At 41.1% G+C, this 25,545-nt stretch overlaps 1 protein-coding gene across 1 annotated transcript in view; it reads left to right on the top strand.

Annotated features, from left to right (window-relative positions):
• Nucleotides 1–244: 244 nt before the first annotated feature.
• The window catches only part of LOC109483898 (formin-like protein 3), a gene marked incomplete at its 5' end in the record, with an annotated part of 39,207 nt that continues 13,906 nt past the window's right edge, over nucleotides 245–25,545 (top strand). The window contains 12 exons of the mRNA XM_019787037.1: nucleotides 245–409; nucleotides 1,444–1,645; nucleotides 9,730–9,800; nucleotides 17,363–17,449; nucleotides 18,691–18,851; nucleotides 19,629–19,779; nucleotides 20,950–21,000; nucleotides 21,802–21,897; nucleotides 22,656–22,802; nucleotides 23,721–23,837; nucleotides 24,614–24,751; nucleotides 25,452–25,478. Of these exons, the coding sequence (XP_019642596.1) occupies nucleotides 245–409; nucleotides 1,444–1,645; nucleotides 9,730–9,800; nucleotides 17,363–17,449; nucleotides 18,691–18,851; nucleotides 19,629–19,779; nucleotides 20,950–21,000; nucleotides 21,802–21,897; nucleotides 22,656–22,802; nucleotides 23,721–23,837; nucleotides 24,614–24,751; nucleotides 25,452–25,478 (1,413 nt within the window). The remainder of the gene's footprint in view (nucleotides 410–1,443; nucleotides 1,646–9,729; nucleotides 9,801–17,362; nucleotides 17,450–18,690; nucleotides 18,852–19,628; nucleotides 19,780–20,949; nucleotides 21,001–21,801; nucleotides 21,898–22,655; nucleotides 22,803–23,720; nucleotides 23,838–24,613; nucleotides 24,752–25,451; nucleotides 25,479–25,545) is intronic.

Below are 25,545 nucleotides of genomic sequence, written 5' to 3' on the forward strand. Positions count from 1 at the left end.
AGCCCAAAGTATGAAATGTGCTAATGTGAAGCAGTATGTGTCAATGTCACAAAGATTGCCTTATTCAGAATATTTTTAGTTTTGCTTCCCTGAAATCGCATTGGGTTCCTTTAACTTCCTTGTTAGTTGTTTAAGCCCTACCCAATAACCGCAGTAGTACAAACAGTACTTTAACTCTCCCTGTCCGATTGTTTGAACAACACACCGTGGCAGGGGGAGACCTTTGCACTAGGTTTACCTCTGACATCATACGGTGACTCACGTACTCTTTGTGACCGTCTCGCGACTCTGGGCCGACACCCAGAGGAAGAAAAGCTTTCAAGACTTTCCTTTTACAATCCTAAACTCTCTCGGTCAGTTTTGGAATCTTCACCGGGTGGACTTGAGTTTGCGGGCGGCAGTTGTTGAGGTGAGTAGCCGCTTTGTCTCTAGCGTCACGCCCGGTGAGTCTGGAAACGTTACACGGTAAAAACACCTGTTGCAACCATCCACTGGGCGTGGGCACACCACGTAAGTATTTCCGGTATATACAACAAACATTTTCAGCTACGTTTAGGGCTATTTTCGTCCACAATATTTCAGTGGAGGCCCTAAAAAGACTAACAATCAAACCATAAAAATTATAGCTGTTGGTCGTTTTATTAAGTCTATATAAACAATTTTCAAAACCGTAGATTGTTGTCCACAATGTAAAGAAGACAATAGAAGTTCTTCCTAAATCACTCACGAAAACCATTATGGGTGTGGTACCGAGAAGTCTTCTCTTGGTTCAAAAATCTTTATCGATTTTTCTTCCCCTAGTCGGGTCAGAGTTCGTGGACCTGGCGGGTACAAGTTGGTCTGTAGTTGCCAAGGTGTGTGCTGAAGTCGTGTCTAGCATGTTTGTCGTAGTTTAGAACTCTCGCAGACAGGCGTGTTGTTGTTGTTTTTTGACGTGATAGCGTTCTCAGTAAAACTCTGACGTGTGTCTACTAACCTATCGTGGTTGGGGAGGCTTTTCTTCGGGACTGCAGGAGATCTTCACCGCCCGCCTGAGCTAGGTTTCCCCGGTAGGTTACTAGTATTCACGGCAGGAGTTTGATTTGAACTCCCCGACGTACCAAACTCTGTATTTTAGCGTAACACTCCTACCGGGGCGGACTGTTGTACTGGGCGGGGGGAAACTATTAGAGCCCCGAAGACAGCCTGCCCCAAATACTATGTTATGTATCTACTTGATGCTAGCCGTACCTACCCTGGATGCTATAGTAATAGGGCCGGACAAACCCCTCGGGCTCAACCCCGTAGCGGTAATTTAGCTAGGCGGGCGAAGGTTCTTGGCTGCCGAAGGAAAACGGCTAACGGCCCGACACTAGTTTGGCATCCAGGGTAAGCCGTACCTATCAAGGCGTTTTAAACTAACGTACAGTTGTTAGGAATACTGACTCATTTTTTCGCCCGTAGGAAGGCATCAAGCTGGCGTGGCTAAAGCATAAGAGGGGGTACCATGCCCAGAGCATCGGCTCTCTACAAGACCTCGGGCTCGGGTCCAGTCTCCCCGGGTCCCGCCCAGGGTCCGTACACCTCATGGGCTTCAGGCCCGAGGATCTGCCCAGCGCCTACACCAGCTATTTGGACGACGGGGACTCCGACGAAATTAGCGTAGGTGGGTACAACAACCTCTCACATTTCACGAGTTTGCAAAACCCTAGCCTACGTAACAGGCTTATAGAACTGGGGGTTTGGTGGTCTTCGGCTGTTTTCTGATTAGCCCAGTTCTAAAAAAACGGGGGTAATTCAACCAGGCCGGCTATGTTGTCTATATGCAATCAGAAAATATCACACAAAAGCTCCCTGAAGACCCCCAAAACTCCCAGTTTTTTTTGCATGCTATGGAGGCTAGCAAAACCCATTGTAACACTACCACGTGATATGTATACACTTGCATAATCATATTTTCTGTTCCATTTACCCAACCATTCGCTGGCCTAATCGCATCCTTTGGTGACGTGGAAACCTTGAGATTTTGGAATTCGTTCAGTATCAGTGCATTTACGGTTGGTTGTGTGATCGATTGTGTAGTCACATGCCTTATTAATCATTGCTGATGACTTCACATCACAAACGTTAGGCCACACCGTCTTAATTTTATGGATGACATCCTCTGAAGAACCCCAAACTAGTGCGCGCGGGCGAATAAAAAAAATTACGGCCAAAAATAGAAATGCTACAAAACCACAGGAATACAAAGATGGTATTGTGAATTTACGGCAGTACATAGCGATGTATACGACAAGCCACCACATGCCGGCTTTTTACGTACGTACTGAGTTCTTGAGTCGTGGAGCTTCGGTAGCCTGGGTGCCCGGCTCCGTATTATCGCTAACTACCATGGACTACCCAGGCCTACAGCGAGACCAGAGCCTCGCGGAGGACGTGGTCTTTTTTTTTCCTTTTTTGAGAACAGGCGAAAATTTAATGCGCGCGTAGATGTCATCCATGAAATTAAGTCGGTGTGGCCTTAGTGTGATTCTGAAAGTCAGCGTAGTTTCGTTGTCGTTGTTTTTCACTGATTTAGAGTCAACAGTACTCATTACTCCTGTGGTATGCATCCTGAAGGCCAAATCGTGATGTAAACATTGTCCACAGGCGTTTCCTTATGCTTGATGAGGCAAACTCCATACATAAACAGGCCTCGAAATTAACTTTTTTTGGCGACGTCTCAGGGAGGAGCCTAATGGTACAGTATTATGTGCAATTTGCAAGAATTCTAGGAATGGAACAGGCATTTCTCTGACCCACATCTACATGTATGTCCACATTCCTGGAACCCTTGGGAAGACCCGTCTGCCCCAGATGGCCCTAATTTCTGTGACCCCGGGGCTCATTCACTATACACTCAGGGGAGTAGTGCACTGTATCTGTCTAGACTTGACAGGTACCAAGGCTACCTCAAAATCATGAAATGATGGCAGTACCATGCAAACAATAACCCTAACAGCAACCACCGTCGCCATGGCAATGTATGTTTTCATTGCCAGTCTTGTTTCCTATTGTCCCAGCACTGTCCCAAAAATAAATTTCAATTGTCCCGAAGTGAGGATGAACTGTCCCAACCTGTTTTTTGGGTAAGTCAACGTATATTTTGCTTATGATCTGACTCCCAGGCGCACTATAATGTGTAGGAGGGAAATTCGGGGGGACTTTTCCTGTTAAACGTGTGCCTGATAAACAAAAGAAGGGCTGACATTCTGATGTTGATTATTTTTCTATTGTCCCAAACAAGTGTCTTTTTAGTTGTCCCAGCCTAAATTTTAGTAGTCAGTAGCCATCGGACCACCTTTAATTTCGAGCCCTGATAAACACTGCGGATTTATGGATTTATTTTTTTACGATATTTAAAGAGTAAAGTTCAACACAGTAGAACAGGGAACAGTTGTTCAAAAAGCGCCCTGTGGTGTTGCACGCTGAAAAATCATACCTTTATCCGGGCAAAAATTAATTATAGTAGGATTACCTCGAAGTAACTTAAATCAGGGATGTTTAGGAGGTTTTCAAGCGAGGTGTTGCCACGAGTGTTCAGACGACAATCGAGTGAAGTGTTGCCTCAAAATTGGGAAGATCAGGAGCCTAGTGCGTTGTTGTTCAAGTATGGAAACGGACCTTTTCTCAGCGCGTACGACTGGCTCGAAGATACGGACTCTATATGCTCAGGTAACGCTTTTAGCAAGAAGTTCTTTACGCTACATTACTGTTGCCTCCACCAGGCCTTTCTACGGGAATACGGATCGTAGAATTCAACAAAATAAGAGAATAAAATTGGGGGAGGTACTAGTAGTTTCTTTCCCTCCGAACTGCGCGGCCAGTCAAACCTACAAGGCGGCCAAACTCCCCTGGCAAATATTCTCCTACATATAGCTATAGCCAGCGTAGTTAGTCTGGTAGAGACTAACCTTACTTTGTGTGGCACGTAGGTATGTAGGTGTTCATGTAAATGAAAACTATGAAAATTTATTCATGCTTGTTTCAAAAAGAGAGAAGAGATCTTGTAGATATACACGTAGCACAGTAATGTAACACTTGTTCCTTCTACCCTTATACCTCAGTTATCTAACGTAGTACATTTGGCCCATATAAGGCGTGAATATGAAATTAAGTTTATTCTCATTGTCGTTGTGAAAAAAACGTACACGCCTGTAAAAATATTATTGAAGAGTAAATTTCCGGTCTGATGTAATATCAGCTCAGTTGGGGTCATGTGGCGTAGCGGTAGCGTGTTCTGCTCAAAACTAGGAGGTCCTAGTTTTGAGCCTCTAGGTCCTAGGTCCGATTTACATTTTGTGTGAAAGTTTTTTTTTTGGAAACGGCCGAAAATTCATGCGCGCGCGGATGTCATCCATATAATCAACTCAACATGGCCTAATTACCTCCAAAAAACTTCTGTTGCGTGTCAAGCTTCTGATATAAACACTATCTTAGGACAGAATTTTAATGTTCAAAAATCTCAGACGATTATAAAAACATCTACCATATTTCATACGACTTGTTTGTCTAACAAAAACGCCATTCCATTCTAATAATTACAAGCAAAAAACTTTCTGTTGTGCATCAAGCCTATTTTAGGGCAGAATTTTAACATTCAAAAACCTCAGACGATTATAAAAACTAATACATTTTACGACTTATTTGTTAGAAAACAAAAACGCCATTTTGAAGACACAAAAATTAGGTCAACGATGTATAATGACATATTGGTCAGAGTATGTAAATTATCTTCATGCTACAATTGATATATTGTTGAATAGTTCAAGCATGTTAATATCCACTACCAACACATAGAAAAATATTCAACCATCAAATGTTCTATCGGGCACGAGCACAATTCCTAAGCTTCTATACACACACACACACACACTAAGTTCGACGGGTCATTTATTCTATTATACTTCACTATTGGCTCTCAAAGTTCAGGTAGGATAAGGGGGCCCTTTGTAAATACGCCAGAACTGAATTCTAAAGTACAAAAGAATGTACTTGAAGCGTGCTCTGATACCGAGCGACTTGGCAGGTTCAAAGAAATGTTGTTAGGCCACAGCAAGTAGATTTTATGGATGACATGCTCCGCAGACTCCAAATCTAATGCGAGCGGGCCAAAAAACAAACAAGACGAGCCGAAAAAAACAAGGTTCCTACATTTTAAAATTTTGACTCAATCATTGTACAAATGGTTTTGATTCAGTGGGAACATCACACATACACAGCCAACATCACATAACTGCATCAAAGTAAGGAACAAAACATTAGATCAGAGCCTTTTCTTGTCTCCTCTCTTCATAATTATCTGGCATACACCTTCCGGCATGGCTACAGACATTTTTGCCCCATTTCGGCATGTTGACCACTGTTAGAAGGCAACAAAATTTCTTTTTTTTTTTAAAAATCAGGCGAAAATTAATGCGCGCGCTGATGTCATCCATAAATATTACTTGGTGTGGCCTTATATAGCTTCTAACCTCTGAAAGGCAAGGTAGTTTAGCTGGTGTTTGGTAGGATGTTGAAGCGGCTGTGTGGACGGCTGTGCTCGGGCGGGCAGGGGGGTGAGCCCGACGGGTTTCCGCTGGTGGTACCGTCCAGCGCGTATGCCTGGTGCGAGGATAACCTGTCTTCTTCCTGTTCAGGTAGGCGTGAGTTCTACCACATTGGGCAAACTTATACTCTACAAGCGAGTTTTGGATTTTCTTCCTTTTTTATCTTCCCCTGTCTGACTAGGTTTAGGCCACGCCTACCTTTCTATACGAATTGAATCGAATTTTGTGTTAAATTTTAGTCAAATGTAAATGCCAACCACGCCTCCACCTAGTACTTATTAGTGATCCACCCCTTATCACGTCAAAGGCATCCGATGCGATTTCAGGGCAGCAAACTTGGAAATATTCTGAATAAGGCAATCTTTGTGATAATAACACAAACTACTTCACATTAGCACATTTGAGTCAGCATTTCATACTCGTACATTGGGATTTTACAACTGCAGAAACAAGTCCCAAGATGAGTCTTTTATTTTCTGGGTGGTACCCTAAAAATTAGCCCAGGGCCCTTCCAGTAACCATTTTCCGTCAGAATTTTGGGAATTTTTGCTGCCGGAGGGTCGATATACATTGGGACAGTGTAGTTTCAACTCAGTATGTAGATAAATTACTATAATATTGGCTGTGAAAAATCGGGTTTCCAAGCTCTAAAAACTGCATTGAGTGCAGCCATCACCACCTCCGTGCAACCTTATCTCAAGCAGAAGGAGTTTATGAATTATTAATGTGACCATACATACTCATAATTAGTATCCACGGATATTAGTCCCGTAATCCAATCTCATTACCACCCATATGATATGATACAACAATATTCGGCCTTTCTAAAAATATGCAAAATAATTACGTTGATGCACGTAAGTGTGTTTCGCGTTTCAGTACTGTTGTAATACAAATATCCCTGCACGCACATGTGTTGCTAGTATTTTTCCGCTGCGATGTTTTTGCAAATACGGCATAGAAGAGTGTGGACTGCTTGGATAGCCACTAGGCTAGGTTAGTAACAGACAACGGTCTGTCCTATTTCTACACGTAGGTTCTCTGTGGCATATATGTTAGTAGTAGTCTCCAATCAGACTCATTTGCAGGCTGAATAAATAGTAGAAATTGGCCTAAAAACAGCCTCCATAGCATGCCATAAAATGGGGGTTTTGGGGGGTCTTCAGGGTCTTTGGGGGCTTTTATCTGCTATTTTCTGATTGCATATAGACAACATAGCCGGCCTGGTTGAATTACTCCCGTTTTTTGGACTAATCAGAAAACAGCCGGAGACCACCAAACCCCCAGTTCTATAAGCCTGCTACGGAGGCTAGCCTAAAAAGGGGATTTTATTAACCGGACCGGCCAGAGAGGGTCCATTTTCCTGCACGTGCCTGCAAAGGAGTCTGGTAGAGACCATGTTAGTAGTGATGCTATGAAGGTGATGAAGATTTTTATGTTTCTTATGCTTGTCGGTAACGTGGTATTTGCAATGTCGTATGATGTTAAGGCAGTATCCAAATTCAAATGCCACTGTGTAATGCTATCCTTACAACTCAGGGCTCGAAATTCATTTTTGTTAATAGGTGCACTGGTGCATCCAACCTAAAAAATTAGGTGCACAAAAAATTTGGGGTGCACCATATAAGATAAAATAGGTAGAGTGTCAGCAAAAACTAATAATGTTTCCTTGCTAAAGAAAAGTGCTACAACAATGATTTTGTTATTTTCCTGACACTTAGATGTTAAAAATATGCTGCACACAAATTCAACACTTTTAACATCTTTACATACGTAAACCTACGAAAACAGTTTAGTGCACAGCCCAAAATTTGGGTGCACTTAGGTGCACAGGCACCCACCAGTATTTCGAGCCCTGTAACTATATGGTAGGGTGTGGAACTGTGGATATGTAAAGTCATGTATTTCAGGTCGTAGCCTAACCTCGAGCCGCTTTCCCCCCAAAAAAAACCTTTTGTTCGACATAAGCACACTGATCCTGTCTCTAAGAATGAATCGATAACACTCTGTTGTTGCTACACCGTCGGAGAGCTACAATCTGGATTGGAAGTTTCAGTTAAAGAGGAAATAGCGTTATCAACGTGTTCAAACAATATATGGTAAACGGCAACACACAGTCTACCTGCCGTCAACTAATACTAATCACCCATTGTGTAAAGAAATAAGTCTAATTATCACTATGCAATTTCAGGAGTTTTATAAGTATATATATACAATATTTACATGTAGCAAGTGCCCGAGATAATTACTGTTACTATTGTAACGTATATAACTGATTGCTTCTATCTTATGTCACACCTCAATTCAACTAAATGGACATAGCTGCTTTATCTATTGGTTCGGCTGGTACAACACAGCCAGGGCAGCCCAACTAGCTTGAAGCTTTATTATGGGTTTGCCCTGGGGAAAAAGTGTGGTTAAATACATTCAAGTGACATGCATTCTTAAAAACGTCTTATTTACATAGGATACAACATTTACAAGCTGATTATTTGTGACAACTGTAAACCGTTTTTAAGTGTACTTTTTAATTTGCGTGTGAATAAACCATTCTCTTTCTCTGTCTCTCTCGCTCTCGCTCTCTCTCTCTCTCTCGTACACAGTGCCATACAGTGCTCGTCTCCAAAACAAAATTGCACTTGCACCGTACAGTATGTAGAATAATGCTGCCAAGTCCTGCTGACAATAAATAGTCACGAACAGCTACCTTGAATTGTAATTACAAAGCCATGACTCAATATAACAATTCCGATACCCAAAATAAATAAACAAATAAGTACCGGTTTTCAAGTATTGTGCTTCGATTTAATGACATTACACTTCGATGTCGACTTGTTTTTATGTTGCCTTCTGTTTTCAGCAGTCAAGAGTGCCAGCCAAAATATTTTGGTAACACATGCACGAAATGTGACTAACAATGACTAAGTTATATCACACATGCCTGGCTTTCTTTTCTATTGAACGTCCATATCCTTGACAGCTTGTCTATTTGTTTATTATTATTATTTGTTCATTTAATAATAATAAACAATCTGTCAAGGATATGGAATTGTGACCCTCACACATTCATGTAAGATATTTTATCCATTGAAGGACACCAATATACCGTGCAATGAATAGTACAATTGGCGTCATAGCAATTTAATATCAGATAGAAGAAGAAGAAGAACTTTATTGCGTAACAGATGTAGCGGGTACAACGTATGGCAAAACATACATACATAGTTGGTGATGCTAACATACATACATAGTTGGTGCGATGCTAAAAATATCTAACAGTTCTACTAACTATACTAAGAATCTGGTCTACATGTACTTTCATAGACAAAGTATAACAATAAAGAGACACTAATTATACTAATCTAACTCTAATAGTAATATATTGTGTCAGGAATTTATTGCATTTTGTCAGTGAATTGTGTATAAATTGGCCTACATAAGTGGATATATTAGATATTTTGCCAGCATTCAAGAGAAACGTATCAAACAACAACTTTGTCTTATAGGTTTTCACATTTTCGGTACCCTTATCCTTCAGTATATGGAGAGTTCAAAAACGTACCTACATCCAAATACGTAATTTCATTCTATCATAAGGCCACAGCAAGTATTTCTTTTGTGTATGACATCATCGCGCGCATTCATTTTCGGCTGAGTTTTTAAAAACAAAACAAGAAATTTTGTTGCCCTCTGACAGTGGTCAACATGCCGAAAATGGGCAAAGATGTCTGTTGCCATGTTGGAACGTGGATGGCGGATAAATATGAAGAGAGGAGACAAGACAAGGCTCTGATTTTATCTTTTGTCTTTTTCTTTGATGCAGTGATGTATTTCATTCCTTTTATGTGTGATGGTGGTTGTGCATACGTGATTTTTTTTTCACTGAATCAAAACCATTTGTACAATGATTGAAAACCTTTTTTTTTTTCAAAGTTGTTTCAGTGAGAAATGGATGTTGTAATAGTTGACAGTACACCTAGCACAATATAGGTATCATTTCTTGTTTAACAAGGTTTATGGTGTCAAAATTTGAAAATGTAGGAATCTTGTTTTTTTGGCCCGCCTTGTTTTTTCGCCCTATCGCATTAGATTTGGAGTCTGTGGAGAATGTCATCCATAAAATTTACTTGCTGTCGCCTATAATCTTCTTTCTTGTCCACAGATCTGAACTCAGTGTCTGACGGCAGTATACCAGACAGAGATGTGGTGGACGAGAAGTTTAAAAGAGTCCTGGTAAGTGTCTTGTCTTTTTTTTATTTATTTTATTCGTATATCAAAACAACATACAATGCAATGAAACATCCCTTACACACTAATTCAAATCATAACAAATCACTGATCATAATAATAATAATCATAACAATATTTTGTATCATAACAAATCGTTGATCATAAAAATAATCATAACTAGAAAGGCCGACATTTGCTTTGGAGCAAATACAGCGATGGGTTCACCACATTTTACGACATGGCAGGGAAAGAATGAGAAACACAAGGGAAAACAATTCTTTACATTGATATAACTATAGTATGAAGTAACTAAGACTCCAACAGTTGGATAGCTATTCCCTACATTATTGAGGGTCTGCATGGGGGGGTCCTGGCAACGGTTAACGGTGAATTCAGCAGGGCCGATAACGCTTAACGGTAAATTCAGGACGGTCGGCAACGCTTAACGGTAAATTGACAGACTTTTTTTCGTTCGAGCTGCACTGGATTTGGTATCTCGCTTTGTGAGAAAAGGTGATCACTGACAAAATTACGTATATCTTACATGTAATGAAGCACGCATTAAAGGTATGTGTACCCTGTGTTCCCCACATGCCCTGGTCCCCGAGTGCGTCCACAAATAAAGGGGAGTCCGAGTCGACGTCAGCCAGCTTACATTTTTTCAGTCTGCCCAGTGGATTTTGAGAGGGGAGCGTCGTAATCTAGGGGGGTCCGGGGGAAATGCTCCCCCGGGAAATTTAGGATTTTTAAGCCTTCAAAAACGCAATTTCCCACATTTTGAGAGGCAAATCATGGTGTTGAGAGTGTTTGTCGGTCCTTCTGATGTTTTCATATTTTACTCAAGATTTTTGTTAATTTGCCTGTCAAGGTTGACGGATTCTTTAAAAACAATTCTGTAACTCTCCGCAAACTTCCGGAAATTGACAGGAAAGCTGGTTCTGGCTAGAGCCGAAGGGACCGAGCGCAGAAGCGCGAGTCGAGCGCCAAAGGCGCGAGCAATGTAGGGGGGTCCGGGGGCATTCTCCCCCAGAAAATTTTGTATTTTGAACCTTCAATGACGCATTTTCCTGCACTTTGAAAGGCAAAATTAGGCGTAACGAAGAATTATTCATTAACGCTTAACGCTGAATTTAGGATGACAAATAACGTTTTACGTTGAATTAAAACGACCAATAACGCTTCACGAGGAATATACTGATAACGCTTAACGTTAAATTAGAGCGGGCCGGCAACGATTAACGGTAAATTAAAATAGCCCATAACGGTTAACGAAAAAGGGCATGCAGACCCTCATTATTGGTTAGGATTTTTAATTGCATAATGCAAACTGTTGATTTTCAAGAAAAAAAGAAGCGTTCATGCCCCGCATTCCAATGCTGGAGCAGGAAAGCATAAAATACCTACCAAAACACTTGAACACAGACCTACTGTCAGTATGGAATGGCTCTGTGCAGGTATTAATTAAGTTAAGCCTGTTAAATCCTAACAGCCAATCAGCAAGGAGACTAGAGGAAAACTGCATGCCTATTGGTTGATGCCCTGCATTCCATTGTGATGACTCATGCCCAAATGTGGTAACACTGCACACTAACTCAGTAATACATTTGCTATAACACAGCCAAAAAACTCAAATACTAAACCATTCTAAAAGCCTGTATCACAAAAATTAAAAAAACGCCTAGGGGTATTCGCCTACTGTACTTCCATACCAAATTTCAGGTCCTTAGGCCCCAAAATGAAGAAGCTGAATCCATTTAAAGAAATGGCAGGAGAAGAAGGAGAATCATGAGAAAAAGCAATATGGGTTCACCACTTTGTGGTGAACCCATAATGATTCAAATCATAACAAATAATTGATCAGAACAATAATCATAATACAAGTGTCTTGTCTTTAAAGATGGAATCATACAACCGAGTCATGTTTAGAGTTATATGTTCAAAGGCTAGTTGTAACAAGTCGTTCGATGTAATGTAGCCAGCTGCCGCCGCGCCGCGTGCCTGTGAAGCTGGTGTGTTCACCAAGAGGTGGTTATAACAAGTTTATTGCAAATTCCTGCCCGAAGGCTAATTGCAAATAACAAAGATAAAAGAACATTGAAACAGGGTACAAAATAACTTTGTTTGACTTCTGTTTTACACCGGCTATACTGATACAGATTCCTTTAAAAGTTTGTGTTATTTATCGAAAGATATTAACCCTTAAAATGATACTAAGGCCACACCGATTTAATTTTATGGATGACATCCGCGCGCGCATTGATTTTCGCCTGTTCTCCAAAAAAAAAAATCACGTCCTCCGAGGCTCTGGCCTGGCTCTAGACCTGGGCACTTGGCGATAATACGGAGCCGGCGGTAACTCTGAAAGATGGCACCCAGGCTACCGAAGCTCCAGGACTCAAGAACTCAGTACATACGTACAGTGCTAATTCATAAAATCCGCAAAAAGTCAGCATGTGTCGGCTTGTCGTGTACGTCGCTATGCACTACCGCAAATTCACAATACCGGCTTTGTATTCCTGTGGTTTAGTAGCATTTTTATTTTTGGCCGGAATTTTTTTATTCGCCCGCGCGCACTAGTTTGGGGGTCTCCAGAGTATGTCATCCATAAAATTAAGTCGGTGTGGCCTTACCAGGATACAAAAAGGCAGAAGCACGGGTGACCTAGACACACTTAAAGAGAGGTTATCTCTCCTCAGCCTAAAGCGGTACTTTTCATCTGCTTCAGGGGGTCTTTAATTTGCAGTCTTATCAGAAAGGCAAATATTTTCGAGCCTTTGTTTCCCGTGATGCTTTGCGGGTGTCGCGACTGAAATATGGCGGCGGGGTCAGGGGTCAAATTCTCTCCTGATGACCCTGAACTTGTGTAAATATGTGCAGCCCGCTAAGGTCACGGAAAGTATGGCTATTTTTACAATGGTAGGGAAGAATGGCCGGGACTAATTATTGATTTTTAATGTACTAGTAAATACTTGTTTGGGCCAGCACTTCAATGGTTAGGTGTCTGATGGAGAACACGGAAAAATCAGAGAGCAAATTTTATGAATTTTATGAAACTGTAGATGTTACAAAACAGGATATATTACTACTATACTCCAAAAACTATCTCGTACTCAGTGCAAGGTAATATGCATAGGCTGGGGATTGTGCATTCGGAGTACATTTTGTACCTACGTGTCAAAAAATTCCCACGATGAAAACAAGACATTATACGTTAGGCTATTATCCCTAGATAATTAAAACTAACCTAGCATGCAGCATTGTCTGCCGTATTTGTACTAGGACAGATCACTTGTATTATATACTTTAATGATTATACATAGATTTTACGTTCATGAATGGCATATCAAGAAAAAACTATTCTTCTTTTAACTTCCAAAAACCCACAAATTTTGGAAAAGGTGTGACATTACGCCTTCCATGGTTTACAGAAGAGAAGTCAAACCCTTCAGACATAGTTATAGTTCTAGACAGCTACCTTTATCATATAGACTTTAGTTATTTTACACTCAGTTTCATTGTTCTTTTATTTTTTTTTAATTTGCAATTAGCCTCCGGGCACGAATTTGCAATAAACTTTTCATTAATGGGATATCAAATGTGACAGACATTTAATTATAAGAACACGTACAGAGGGGCTTCTGAGACGGGTGACGCCATAGTTTTTCCACGAATTTTGCCTCAAGTGGTGGTCCCGCCATGCTAATCTTTGTACTCTGGGTCACGCATACCCTGGACTGTGAAGCGTTCTCTTGACAACATATTGACGTCAAGTATTTGAGTAACAGACCTACGCGGAACGACAAGAATGTGCTGGCAGAGTTCTTATCTGCGTCCAAAGTCCTGAGTTACCTGTTACAGAAAAGAGGTACCCGCTATGTTAAGACGAAATATAAATAAGCTAAAACAAGGCAATGAATAACCTAGATGCAAACATTGTCAGCTCTGTAGGGAATAATAATTAAAGTAATGTTGGAAATTACAATACATCTAGTACGCTTTGTAAAATGCATACATGTAGCACACATAAGGCCACACTGACTTAATTTTATGGATGGCATCCGCGCGCGCATTTATTTTCGCCTGTCGCCTTCAAAAAAAAATCACCTCCACCGAGGCTCTGGCCTGTCTCTAGGCCTGGGTAGTCCATGGTAGTCAGCGACAAAACGGAGCCGTGTACCACGGCTATCGAATTCGAAGCTCCACGACTCAAGAGCTCAGTACATAAGTACAGTACCGATTCATAAATGCCGCAAAAAGCCAGCATGTCGTATACGTTGCTAAGTACTGTCGCAAATTCACAATACCAGCTTTGTATTCCTGTGGTTTAGTAGCATTTTTATTTTTGGCCGGGAGTTTTTTTTATTCGCCCGCGCTCACTAGTTTGAGGGTCTTCAGAGGATGTCATCCATAAAATTAAGACGACGTGAATAACCTAGTATGTAAACATTGTCAGCTGTGGGCATGCAAATAATTGAAATAATGTTGGAAACTAGAAAGGCCGACATTTGCTTTGGAGCAAATACAGCAATGGCTTCACCACATTTTACGACATGGCAGGGAAAGAATGAGAAACACAAGGGAAAACAATGCTTTACATTGATATAACTATAGTATGAAGTAACATACAACTAAGACTACAACAGTTGGATAGCTATTCCCTACATTATTGGTTAGGATTTTTAATTGCATAATGCAAACTGTTGATTTTCAAGAAAAAAAGAAGTGTTCATGCCCCGCATTCCAATGCTGGAGCAGGAAAGCTTGAAATACCTACCAAAACACTTGAATACAGACATACTGTCAGTATGGAATGGATCTGAGCAGGTATTAATTAAGTTAAGCCTGTTAAATTCCAACAGCCAATCAGCAAGGAGAATAGAGGAAAGCTGCATGCCTATTGGTTGATGCCCTGCATTCCATTGTGATGACTCATGCCCAAATGTGGTAACACTGCACACTAACTCAGTAATACATTTGCTATAACACAGCCAAAAAACTCAAATAAAACCATTCTAAAAGCCTGTATCACAAAAATTTAAAAAACGCCTAGGGGTATTTGCCCACTGTACCTCCATACCAAATTTCAGGACCTTAGGCCCTAAAATGAAGAAGCTGAATCCATTTAAAAATATGGCAGGAGGAGAAGGAGAAGGAGGAGAAGAAACATCAGAAAAAGCAATATGGGTTCACCACCACTTCGTGGTGTGGTGAACCCATAATTACAATACATGTAGTACAAAATAGTACACTATGCAAAATACATACATGTAGAACGTGTGGCAATGAATGGAGAATTCTTAACCTAAAAAAGTCCAAAATATCTTCTTTTTGTCAGAAAAATACCAATGTAACTCAGATACCATTATACCATAAACCTATAATACTATCCTAAAGATGCATGGTATCTTTCAACAAAAGAACGATTTTGTGAAAAAAAACTGCCATACAAGAAAAATCCATCTCTCACGTCCCCAAACTAGTACTGTTTACAGAAATGTCCACCACAGGAGTGAAAAACAAGAACTGACTGTTTGACCACTTATCGCATAGATGTAGACTTTGCCGACCAAGTAAACAACTAGCTGCTCCTCCTGCATAACTTGTACACAGTGGCGAAACCAGACGCGAAACTATGAGGTCAACCTACAGTGGGGGTCACTGGAAGACAGACTAAGAATGTCCAGACTGTACATGATGTACAAAATGACTAATAAACTGGTAGACGTGCCAACCACTAAGTATCTGATACCAGCCCAGAAAAGAACAAGAAACAGTCATGCCTTCAAATATCAGAGTTATCAACCAAGAATTGAGGTGTTCAAAAACTCGTATTTCCCCAGAACTATCGTAGACTGGAACTCGTTGCACAGTTGGGGCATCAACACTAGAAAGCTTTAAACAACTCCTGCAACTAAATGTGCAAAGATTGAGTGTAACAAGTTGTTCGGTGTGATATAGCTAGCTGCTAGCTGTCGCGCCGCGTGCCTGTGAAGCTGATGTGTTACGCCGAATGGCGGTTATACCGGCTATACAGATACAGATACAGACTTGGAGACATTCTATGTGACACTTTGCGATGTAGAAACTTCAATGTACATGGTTATTAGTAGAATGACGTAGACTACTAATGCATCGAAATATCACGGTGGCCACAACTAGAAAGGTAACATTTGCAAGGCAAATGCATAATGTTTCCTTTCGCATATGGTCTGCTCTGTTAATTCTTACTCAAACACATTCACATATATGGTGACAGGAGTCTAAATCCCTCCTACTATAAAATTGCAACATGATGTGACCCAACACCAGTTACCATGGTGAGAGACAGTCTGGTTCAGGTCATTGACCAGGTCAGAGGTCAGTGTTTGAAACGGAAGAAAAAGAAACAGAGCAAAAACAATATATTTTCCTTCGGTAAACATAATAAACCTCCCAACGCAGCTATGAAAGACTTTCCAGCTCTTGTTACTGTATTTATTTTTTCGACCTGCCGTGTGTTCAAAGAGAAACATTTCATTTTTGCACGGCCTGTCATGCACGGATTCTGCCATTTGTATTTTACCGAGAGTAAAGACATCACAGATGCGCCTTGACAAAGATTTGAACATTGGTTGGATGTGACAAATGGTACCAGATCATTGTGTTGGCATCTTTGGTACATACAGGCAAGATACATATTACATCTTCTTACTCTGTGACAGAGCCTTATAACAGTGAAATGCGTTGATTGGTGACAGGCCTAGGGAGGATGGGTTGTTGTCATTTTTCATGTTCTTGTCTTTCTACGTTTTTATTTGTCAGACACTTTGTCAAGCTACAGTGAGTGGCAGTGAGTGGAGTTGACAAAGATCTTAGTGTTTATAAAGTTCATGGTTCTGACTGCTGGAGTAACCCTTGGCCCTGTTAATAATTGTTATATATTAGGTACAGTCGCTTCAAGTTCATTTTGTTTGCGTTGTGAACCAGAAATAAATTCATATTTTCAACCACATTACTGTAAGAAACAGGAAGAGCGAGTAGAAACAGATAAAAACCTCTGGTCCCGGGCCGGGATTTGAAACCACGACCTCCCGAGCACCAGCTTCAAAATCCGACGCTCTAACCACTCGGCCGAAAAGGTCTAGACCCGTCGACCAGTTGGTAGCGCCTATAAACCCCCACTGTTACACTACTCCCCCCTTTCTTTTCAAGATTCGTCCTCGATTCTTCCAAATTCGACATCCCTGGAGCGGCACTCTTTGCCAAAACTCCCAGGGCCGGTGTGGGAACCACTGTAATATTTCCGGTCTAGTGGTCGTTTGGTACTCTAGCGTCTATATATGTATCTTACTAGCAGCGGTCATCGTGTATTCGATGGAGGTAGTTACATCATGAATGCAAAAGGTGTGGATTCTATTTGTAGCTTATGACAGATAATGAACAAATACAAAGAAGAAAACTCGCCATCAAGCTGTGATACGACACGTGAGATCACTACAGAAATACATGACATGGAGAAACATGTACACAAGAGTATACATAAAAGTTATAACCGTTATCTCTTGTGTTTTGCCCCGCCCTGACAGGACAGAATGGGTCCGCTGTCTCCCGAGCGACAGGAGGAACTACAGCACCTGTCACAGGAGGACAAGTGGCGTATGGTCATGGAAAAGGTAAACATCTCATCTCCAACCAGATCTTCTAGTGACAGTATCAAATTGACCAGACAGTATCCATTTTCTAGTCTGTACCAGACTAACTACGCTGGCTATGTATAAGAGATTGAGAATATATTTGCCAGGCTAGGAGAGTTTGGCCGTCTTGTAGTTTTGACTGGTTCGACTCCCTTGGCCAATTTTGCTCTCTTTTTTTGCCGAATTCCATATTCCCGTAGAAAGGCCTGGTGAAGGCTATACATTTTACACGTAGTTAAAAACTGTACAAACCAGAAAGGTAACATTTGCATAGCAAATTCCTAATGTTTACCTTCGCATATAGTCTGCTTTGTTGATTCTTACTCAAACACATTCATATATATGGTGAGACAGGAGTCTAAATTCCTCCTGCTGTAAAATTGCAACATGATGTAAGCCAACACTAGTTACCATGATGACAGACGGCTGGTTCAGGTCATTGACCTTTTTGGTTTGGAGAAGAAGAAAAAGAGGAAACAGAGAAAAAACATTATGCTTTCCTTATGTTTTCCATAACAAACATGAGCTATCTATCATCCAAATTTCGTAACCCTAGCATGTCTAGGTCATGAGATATCAAAACCGGAAGTTCAGCTGCAGTACCATAAGAAGCAGCTAGGGGGCCCAAAATCTAATCATTTCTAGGTCTAATCAAGACCTACCCACCTACCAAATATCAAGTCAATCCATGTAAGCCTTCTCAAGTTACCGTGTTTACAGATACACACACAGACAGACACACAGTCACAGACACACACGAACGCCTCTGAAAACATAACCTTCTTGGCGAAGGTAATCATGCCCGTAGCCAAGTTCGGAAGAACCCCCCCCCCACAAGGCTCAAAGGTCCACTTTTTGGTCCACTTTTTATGTAAAGGTCCACTTTTTGGTCCACTTTTTATGTTAAGGTCCAAGAGTTTTCTTGAAAAGATGGACTGGAATCGTAGAAAACTGCTCCCTTTGTCATTGAATAAAAATTTATCTCTGATTTTTTTGCTCGAAAATGCTCGAAATGCCATTTTAGAAGGTTCATTTTTTTTTAAATTTTCCGGGGAAGCATGCCCCGGATCCCCCTAGGAACCTTGCGCCTTCGGTGCTCGCCTCGCGCCTACGGCGCTCGAGGTCCCCTCAAGCATTGGGAAGAACCCCCCCCCATTCAAAATCCTGGCTACGGGCATGGTAATAATGAGATCATGGTTGTCATCATCATGTCCTTGCAGCGCCCGAAACAGAAGCCTGAGTTTTACGTGGAGCAGTTACAGAAGAACATGAACCCTGCCCTGCGGAAGGCCAAGCCGTCCAAACGCCTGCTCAAGTCACTAGTCCCCACCTCGCGACTTCTACCGGACCTGCAGTACGACATAGAAATGTCTCAAGGAAAGTACGTATATTGATATGATATGATATGATATGATATGATATGAATCTTTATTGCATGTTCTTGCCCATATGGGCTAAATGCACAAGAGGATATGCAGTATGCAAAACATGAGTATTGCATACTGGGACGCTATATTCTAATGCTAATTGCTAGGAATTTATACATTATAACAATACTATATACTACCTATCATCTACTGTTAGTTGCCCTTTCTTCTCTCTTTTTGAAACATTTGGAGACATAATTACATAGTTTGTCTGCTATACATTCGGTCTTGCATGACATCAAGTGTTTAACGTGTTTTGCTTTGACATTTTCTTGCATATCTTTTGTAAATTCTACACTACATGCTGAGGTCGCATTTCCAAACCAGGGCCCGGCCAGGCAGTCTTATGGAACGAAAAGCATGATTTTGCAAGTAAAGAAGTTATAAGCAAGACTATAGAAGTAACATTTGTAAAGCAAATGCATAATGTTTACCTTCGGACACTGTTAATTCTTACTCAAACACATTCACATACATGTACTACTAGTATATGGTGACAGGAGCAGAGCAGACCATGAAATTTCAACATTATGTAACCCAACATCAGTCACCATGTTGACAGACGTCAACAAATCATGCCATTGGTCAGGTCTGAGGTCACTGTTTGGAGAAGAAGAAGAGGAAGAAACTGAGCAAAAACAATATGTTCAACATAAATATCATACTTTTCACGTCAAACGCTAGTCTATTCTATTTCAAGATGCTGATTTATCAGTGTTATCTCCCGGTAGTTTTGTGAAGGAGTTTGTGGGCAGTCCTCACCACGGCATGCGGCGTCTGGTCGCCTTTCTGAAGGACAACTCACTGAAGCACAGCGGTACCCTCAGCCTGGCCGTCATCTCAGGCAAGGACACGGGGGACTCCCGCATCAGGAAACAGATGGTATGGTACCGTGGCCCACAAGTACACGCCTGCGTCGCCTGCGCAAACACCTGCGTTAGGCGTCGTAGGCGTGTACTTGTGGGCCACGATAGTATGGACATGCAGATCGGTTAAAGGCATTCAGTGCAGAAACCAGATTTTTCAAGGCCAATATTCTACATAGTTACTAAGTTGAAACAACGATGTCCCAATGTATCTTGACATTCATAGAGCAAAAATGCCCCGAATTCCTACGAAAAACTGTTACTAGAAGGACCTGGATTGATATTTAGGGTACCACCTAGAAAAAGGACTAATCTTGGGGCCTGTTTCTGCAGTTTTAGATGCCTAAAGTATGAAATACTGATTCAAATGTGCTAATGTGTGACAGTATGTGTCAATATCATACATATCGCCTCACTCAGAATATTTCCAGTTTCGCCGCCCTGAAAATGCATTGGATGCCTTTAACGTTCTTCGTCTCCAATTCTTACAAAGGATGTTTCACAAAAAAATGTACATAGGGTTTTAAAATTTCTCTTTCCGACAATATCAGTGGTATTGGTGGCGAAATTATGGGTGATGTGCCCAATTGTCTACATCATTTTTCATGGGAACAACCCTTTTCCCCTAAAATTTACTCAAATTTGAGAGGTTAAAGAAAGAGAAATGCTGTTGGTCTTGTAGCTAGAGGGATGTGCAGTGTTTGCTTTAGATTTTTTCCTGACCTGAAAGAGACGGTCGCTAGACTTGGGGGGTGTTCAGAATCGAATTCAAGAGAACCTATTAGAAACTAAACTGGGGTGTTTTCCCTTATTAGTTTAACTTTTCAGTGACGTTTAGGGGCTGTAGAGAACAACATTAGTTTTTCAAGTTCACCTCTACAAGTTGATTGATCCCATTTTAATTACAGGACAACCAAGTGCATATGTATGCATAAACTCTAGATATGTCATCATAAAAATGACATATTGTGTGACAGTCCTTGTGACAAACTATGGAGCTGTGTGTATGCAATTTATTTTATTTTATGACTATTCATATGAGAAAATGAAATCAGAGGAAGGTCGACTAGGGTAATAAAGTCGACTAGGGTAATTAATTGCAAACACATAGAGTTGTATGTGACCTTGTTCCAATGAATCTATATGCATGTACTAATTCTTTAATAAATGTATTAATGTTGTGCAGGAAGACGAACACAACTGTCTACTGTGTCTCAAGGCCCTGGCTGAAACAGAGGTATTAGACCTAGGAAAAAAATGTTGTGTTTCCTGTTTCCCGACCGACCCTAGAAAAAACTGCCGAACCTAGCCTTTTTTTGGGTGGACCCCTGCAAGGGACATAGATTTTTCGAGCTGATTGACCTTCATGTTCTGACACCTGAGTGATGAAACGTTGTACAGTCGGTTTTCCAACATTGACATTGAAAATATAAGTGTCCTCATGGAAGGTTTACTTTGTTAAACTGTATTGTATAAGTTGAATCACTAGAGACTGCCAACGTCTAATAAAAGATAAGAAAGAAACAAAAATAATCCCTACCTACCGACCCTTATTTTTTCAGGACTCAAACAGGAAAAACAACATTTTTTCCTAGCCTTAACAGCTCTTTGTTACACGTTGAAAAACAGTAAATGACAAAATAATATTCTTTCATCGCTTGCACTATTTGCATTTGCATATTCCAATTGCAAAAGTGTTGTTGTAGCCTACTATGGTATAATAATAATGAATGGTATTAGTTCATTTGACATTGCACACAAACATATGTCACACTTGCGGTAAAAAAAAACTGAATTATGGTGATGATAAAAGAGTTATGTATACATTCATACAGTATCAAAGAGTTACATATATTACAGATATTACAGATTACTATTTTTGGTCCAATTACAAAAGTGTCATTGTACCCTACTATATTACAATAATAACGAATGGTAATAGTTTATTTGACATTGCACACAAACATATATCACACTTTCGGTTAAAAACTGAATTGAAGCATTTTCATCTCACGCTTTTCCAACGTTTCATCTACAGTGCCTCTCTGTGCTTGTTGAGGAGCCGGTCAACTTGGAGACCATCGCCCTGAGTCTCATCAGCAGTCACCACGAGACTAGGACGATTGCTCTGCAGGTAGACATGCCGTTTTTTTTCTTTATTCCAACATCTTTTACAAAACTTGACGACGGCACACGCACGTTTTTTCAACTTATTTTCATGCCGCCACCAACACAGACAGACGTATGAACGTACAACAGACATACTCATTTTCACCTGAGTAAAGTAAGGAAATTCGTGTAAAGTGCCTTTCCCAAGGGCACAAGATCGGTGGCATGGCAGGATTCGAACTCGGGACCTCTTGGTTCCGAGGCGAGCAATCTAACGCTACGACCCCACATGCCGGTTTCTGTTCATTAGGGTGCTCCTCTTTTGTCTAACATAAACTTTAAGACACACATCCCAATCAATGACATCGTCGAATCTGGGTTGCAGAGTTAAACATTTACTAGTACGTACGTACTTAAAAATGCGCTCTTATTGTTACTCTCGCTAGAGGTCCTCACTGTGCGTCGATTTTCTCATCATAATTTTATACAATAGATAAATTCAATCATATTCTAGAAGGTAACCTTTACTATGTACAAATAGGTATATATCAAAGAATGTTTAGACCACAGAACTAGTGATAATTGTTGATTTTTTTCATGTGCTTGTATGTACTACGGGTTAATCCATAGTTGTAGTAGACCTTATATAATTACGAAAGTCGCTGTATTTATGATGTGTCAATAACAATTGCTGCTGCTGCTTATGATGATGTTGTTGTTGTTCTTGTTGTTGTTCTTGTTGCTGTTGTAACGATGCGAGTCTGTCTTGTAATGTTGCTACAGATCCTGACGAAGTGTACGGGGCACCACAACGGTCCCGGGGCGGTGCTGAGGAGCCTGTTTTACCTGAAGCTGCAGGTCGGGGAGACGCACAGGTTCAAACAGCTGGTCAACATGCTACAGGCAGAGTCATGCCGCAGTTCATTCAAGGTTAGAGTCAACAACATGTAATAATGTCTAGAGTTAAAACTTTAGATCCAACACAAAAAGTTCTCTCACCTAGAGCTTTCGACCAGTCAATCTGGTCTTCCTCACCTAGTGAGGCTAGTCACGTGGCTTCTTTGAAGTGTGACGTCAACACTGGGTCAAAAGGAATCTGGTAGACGATGTCGGCCCCCGTCGCGGCTGAAGGGTGATGGGCCCTGATGTATATAGCCTCCTTCACCGCTCACAGGAAATAGTCGTGTTCAGTGTCCAAAATCCTTACAGTGTCAAGTGAAACAAAGTGTCCGAGTGAATCTATGTGGATGTGCTATGTGTGAGTGAGTGAGTGAGTGAGTGAGTGAGTGAGTGAGTGAGTGAGTGGGTGAGTGAGTGACTGGGTTGGTGAGTGAGTGAGTGAGTGAGTGAGTGAGTGAGTGAGTGAGTGAGTGAGTGAGTGGGTGAGTGAGTGACTGGGTTGGTGAGTGAGTGAGTGGGTGAGTGGGTGAGTGACTGGGTTGGTGAGTGAGTGAGTGAGTGAGTGAGTGAGTGAGTGAGTGAGTGAGTGAGTGAGTGGGTGAGTGGGTGAGTGAGTGACTGGGTTGGTGAGTGAGTGAGTGAGTTAGTGACTGACTGACTGATTGTGTGAGTGGGTGAGTGAGTTTGTGACTTAGTGAGTGGGTGAGTGAGTGAGTGGATGAGGGGATGAGTGGGTGAGTGGGTGAGTGGGTGAGTGAGTGAGTTAGTGAGTTAGTGAGTGAGTGACTGAGTGACTGAGTGAGTGAGTGAGTGAGTGAGTGAGTGAGTGTGAGTGGCGAAATGATGGTCATCTGTGTTTGTATGCTCTTTGTTGTCAAATCTCTAGCAGTAGTAGTCAGCCTTTATTTAAATGCGCATGTTTTGACAAGTGTCTTTTCCACATTTCAGCTGGCCTGTTTGACTTTTTTCAACTCCCTCCTGATGTCAGTAGACGACATGAACGCACGTGTGTACCTACAGTTCGAGTTACACCTGTCACGGTTCGACCCCAAGTCTATAGACAAGGTTTGTATTAATTGTTAAGGCTACACCAAGTAATTTTATGAATGACGTCCTCTGGAGACCCTAAATCTACTGCTAGAAAAACAATAAAGAAGGGCCGAAAAACAAGATGCCTAGATTTGAAATTTGAAGGGACGCCAAATCTTAGGACACAAATTGGATGAAAAATAATAGTGTAATAAGCTAGCCTCCACCAGGCCTTTCTACGGGAATACGGATCGTAGAAAGAGAGCAAGATTGGCCAAGGGAGTCCGGCCGCGGGGAGGTAGTTTCTTTCCCTCCGAAGTGCGGCCAGTCAAACCTACAAGGCGGTAACTGCCGGGGATTTCATCTTGCCGCATGTCGAAATAAGTGAGGGTGAACATCAATAAACATAAATTTACGTGTACAAGCCGTATAAGAAAATTGCGTACGGTTTCTCCAGGGGCTCCAGAGTATACAGTGCAATTTTATGGAATACATTACAATTTTATGGAATACAGTGCAATTTTATGGAATATAGTGCAATTTTATGGAATATAGTGCAATTTTACTAGTATACAGTGCAATTTTACGGAATACAGTGCAATGGTATTAGTATACAGTTTAATTTTACGGAATACAGTGCAATCGTATTAGTACACAGTGCAATTTCACTAGTATACAGTGCATTACTAGTAAAATTGCACTGTGTACTAATACGATTGCACTGTATTCCATTAATTGCACTGTATACTCTGGCACCCCTGTTCCCCAAGGGTCTGAATAGGTTTGACATGGTGTGATGACTGTGTTTTCAGTCTATCGACGACGCAGACCCGCTCAGCAGCGCCATCAGGCGAGAGTTGGTGAACTGGCAGAACCGGTACATCCACGTGCAGAACGTGGTGGACGAGTCACTCACGCTCAGGCAGAGGGGAACCATTCTCAGAGATGAGGTGAAAATATCAAGTTTTCCGTACAGAATGTCCAGCACTTAGAATGACCTGAAGTTGTGATTATTTTAGTTAGCACGTCGGCAGATACCCTGATTTTCGACGGTTTTTGTTGGATGTTTGGTCAACGTTGCATCAGAATTTTGCCTGTTGCAGACGATATCTTTTCCTACAAAACGTTTGGAAACTACAGACAGTATTTAAACCTTATATACGCAAATACGACCTAAAATGAGCTGTTCTGCCGAAGTGCTATGCACAGTACATTACGGCTTTCTCACAGGTACTGTACGTTCTGCCGACGTGCTATTTTAGTTGATGTATATGGCCTTTTGTTAAGTTGTATTTTTATTATATACTCCCTTATTGTTTTCAATGTATCTATGCTTTGTATACTAGTATTTTCCTATGTCATGTAGTGTGTATAAATGTAGGACCACGAGACGAATTAGCGACTATCTATGATAATTGTGAATCCCAATGAACCCACTCACAGAGGATGTTATAAGCAGAACGTTATACGTCAATAGTGCAGTGTACCTTTGGGCAATAGTTTCGTCTTTCAGGAAATGGGGACTACTCGTTCATAATTATTGTTACCTTTGAATGTTTATTGCGTTTATTTAGACAGCTCTATGACAAACTGACGGTTCATAATTAATGTGTATGATAACCTTCTTATCTTTTATTTTTTGTTTTGTAGATCGACCTTCTAAACGGCAAAATTCAGGTGAGTTCAGGCTATATATAGCTAGGTACTTGTCATCTTTGTATTTCCATGGCTAGAAACGTACACT

The sequence above is a fragment of the Branchiostoma belcheri genome, unplaced genomic scaffold, assembly GCF_001625305.1.
Source record: "Branchiostoma belcheri isolate BF01 breed outbred unplaced genomic scaffold, Haploidv18h27 scaffold67, whole genome shotgun sequence".
Classification (NCBI taxonomy): domain Eukaryota; kingdom Metazoa; phylum Chordata; class Leptocardii; order Amphioxiformes; family Branchiostomatidae; genus Branchiostoma; species Branchiostoma belcheri.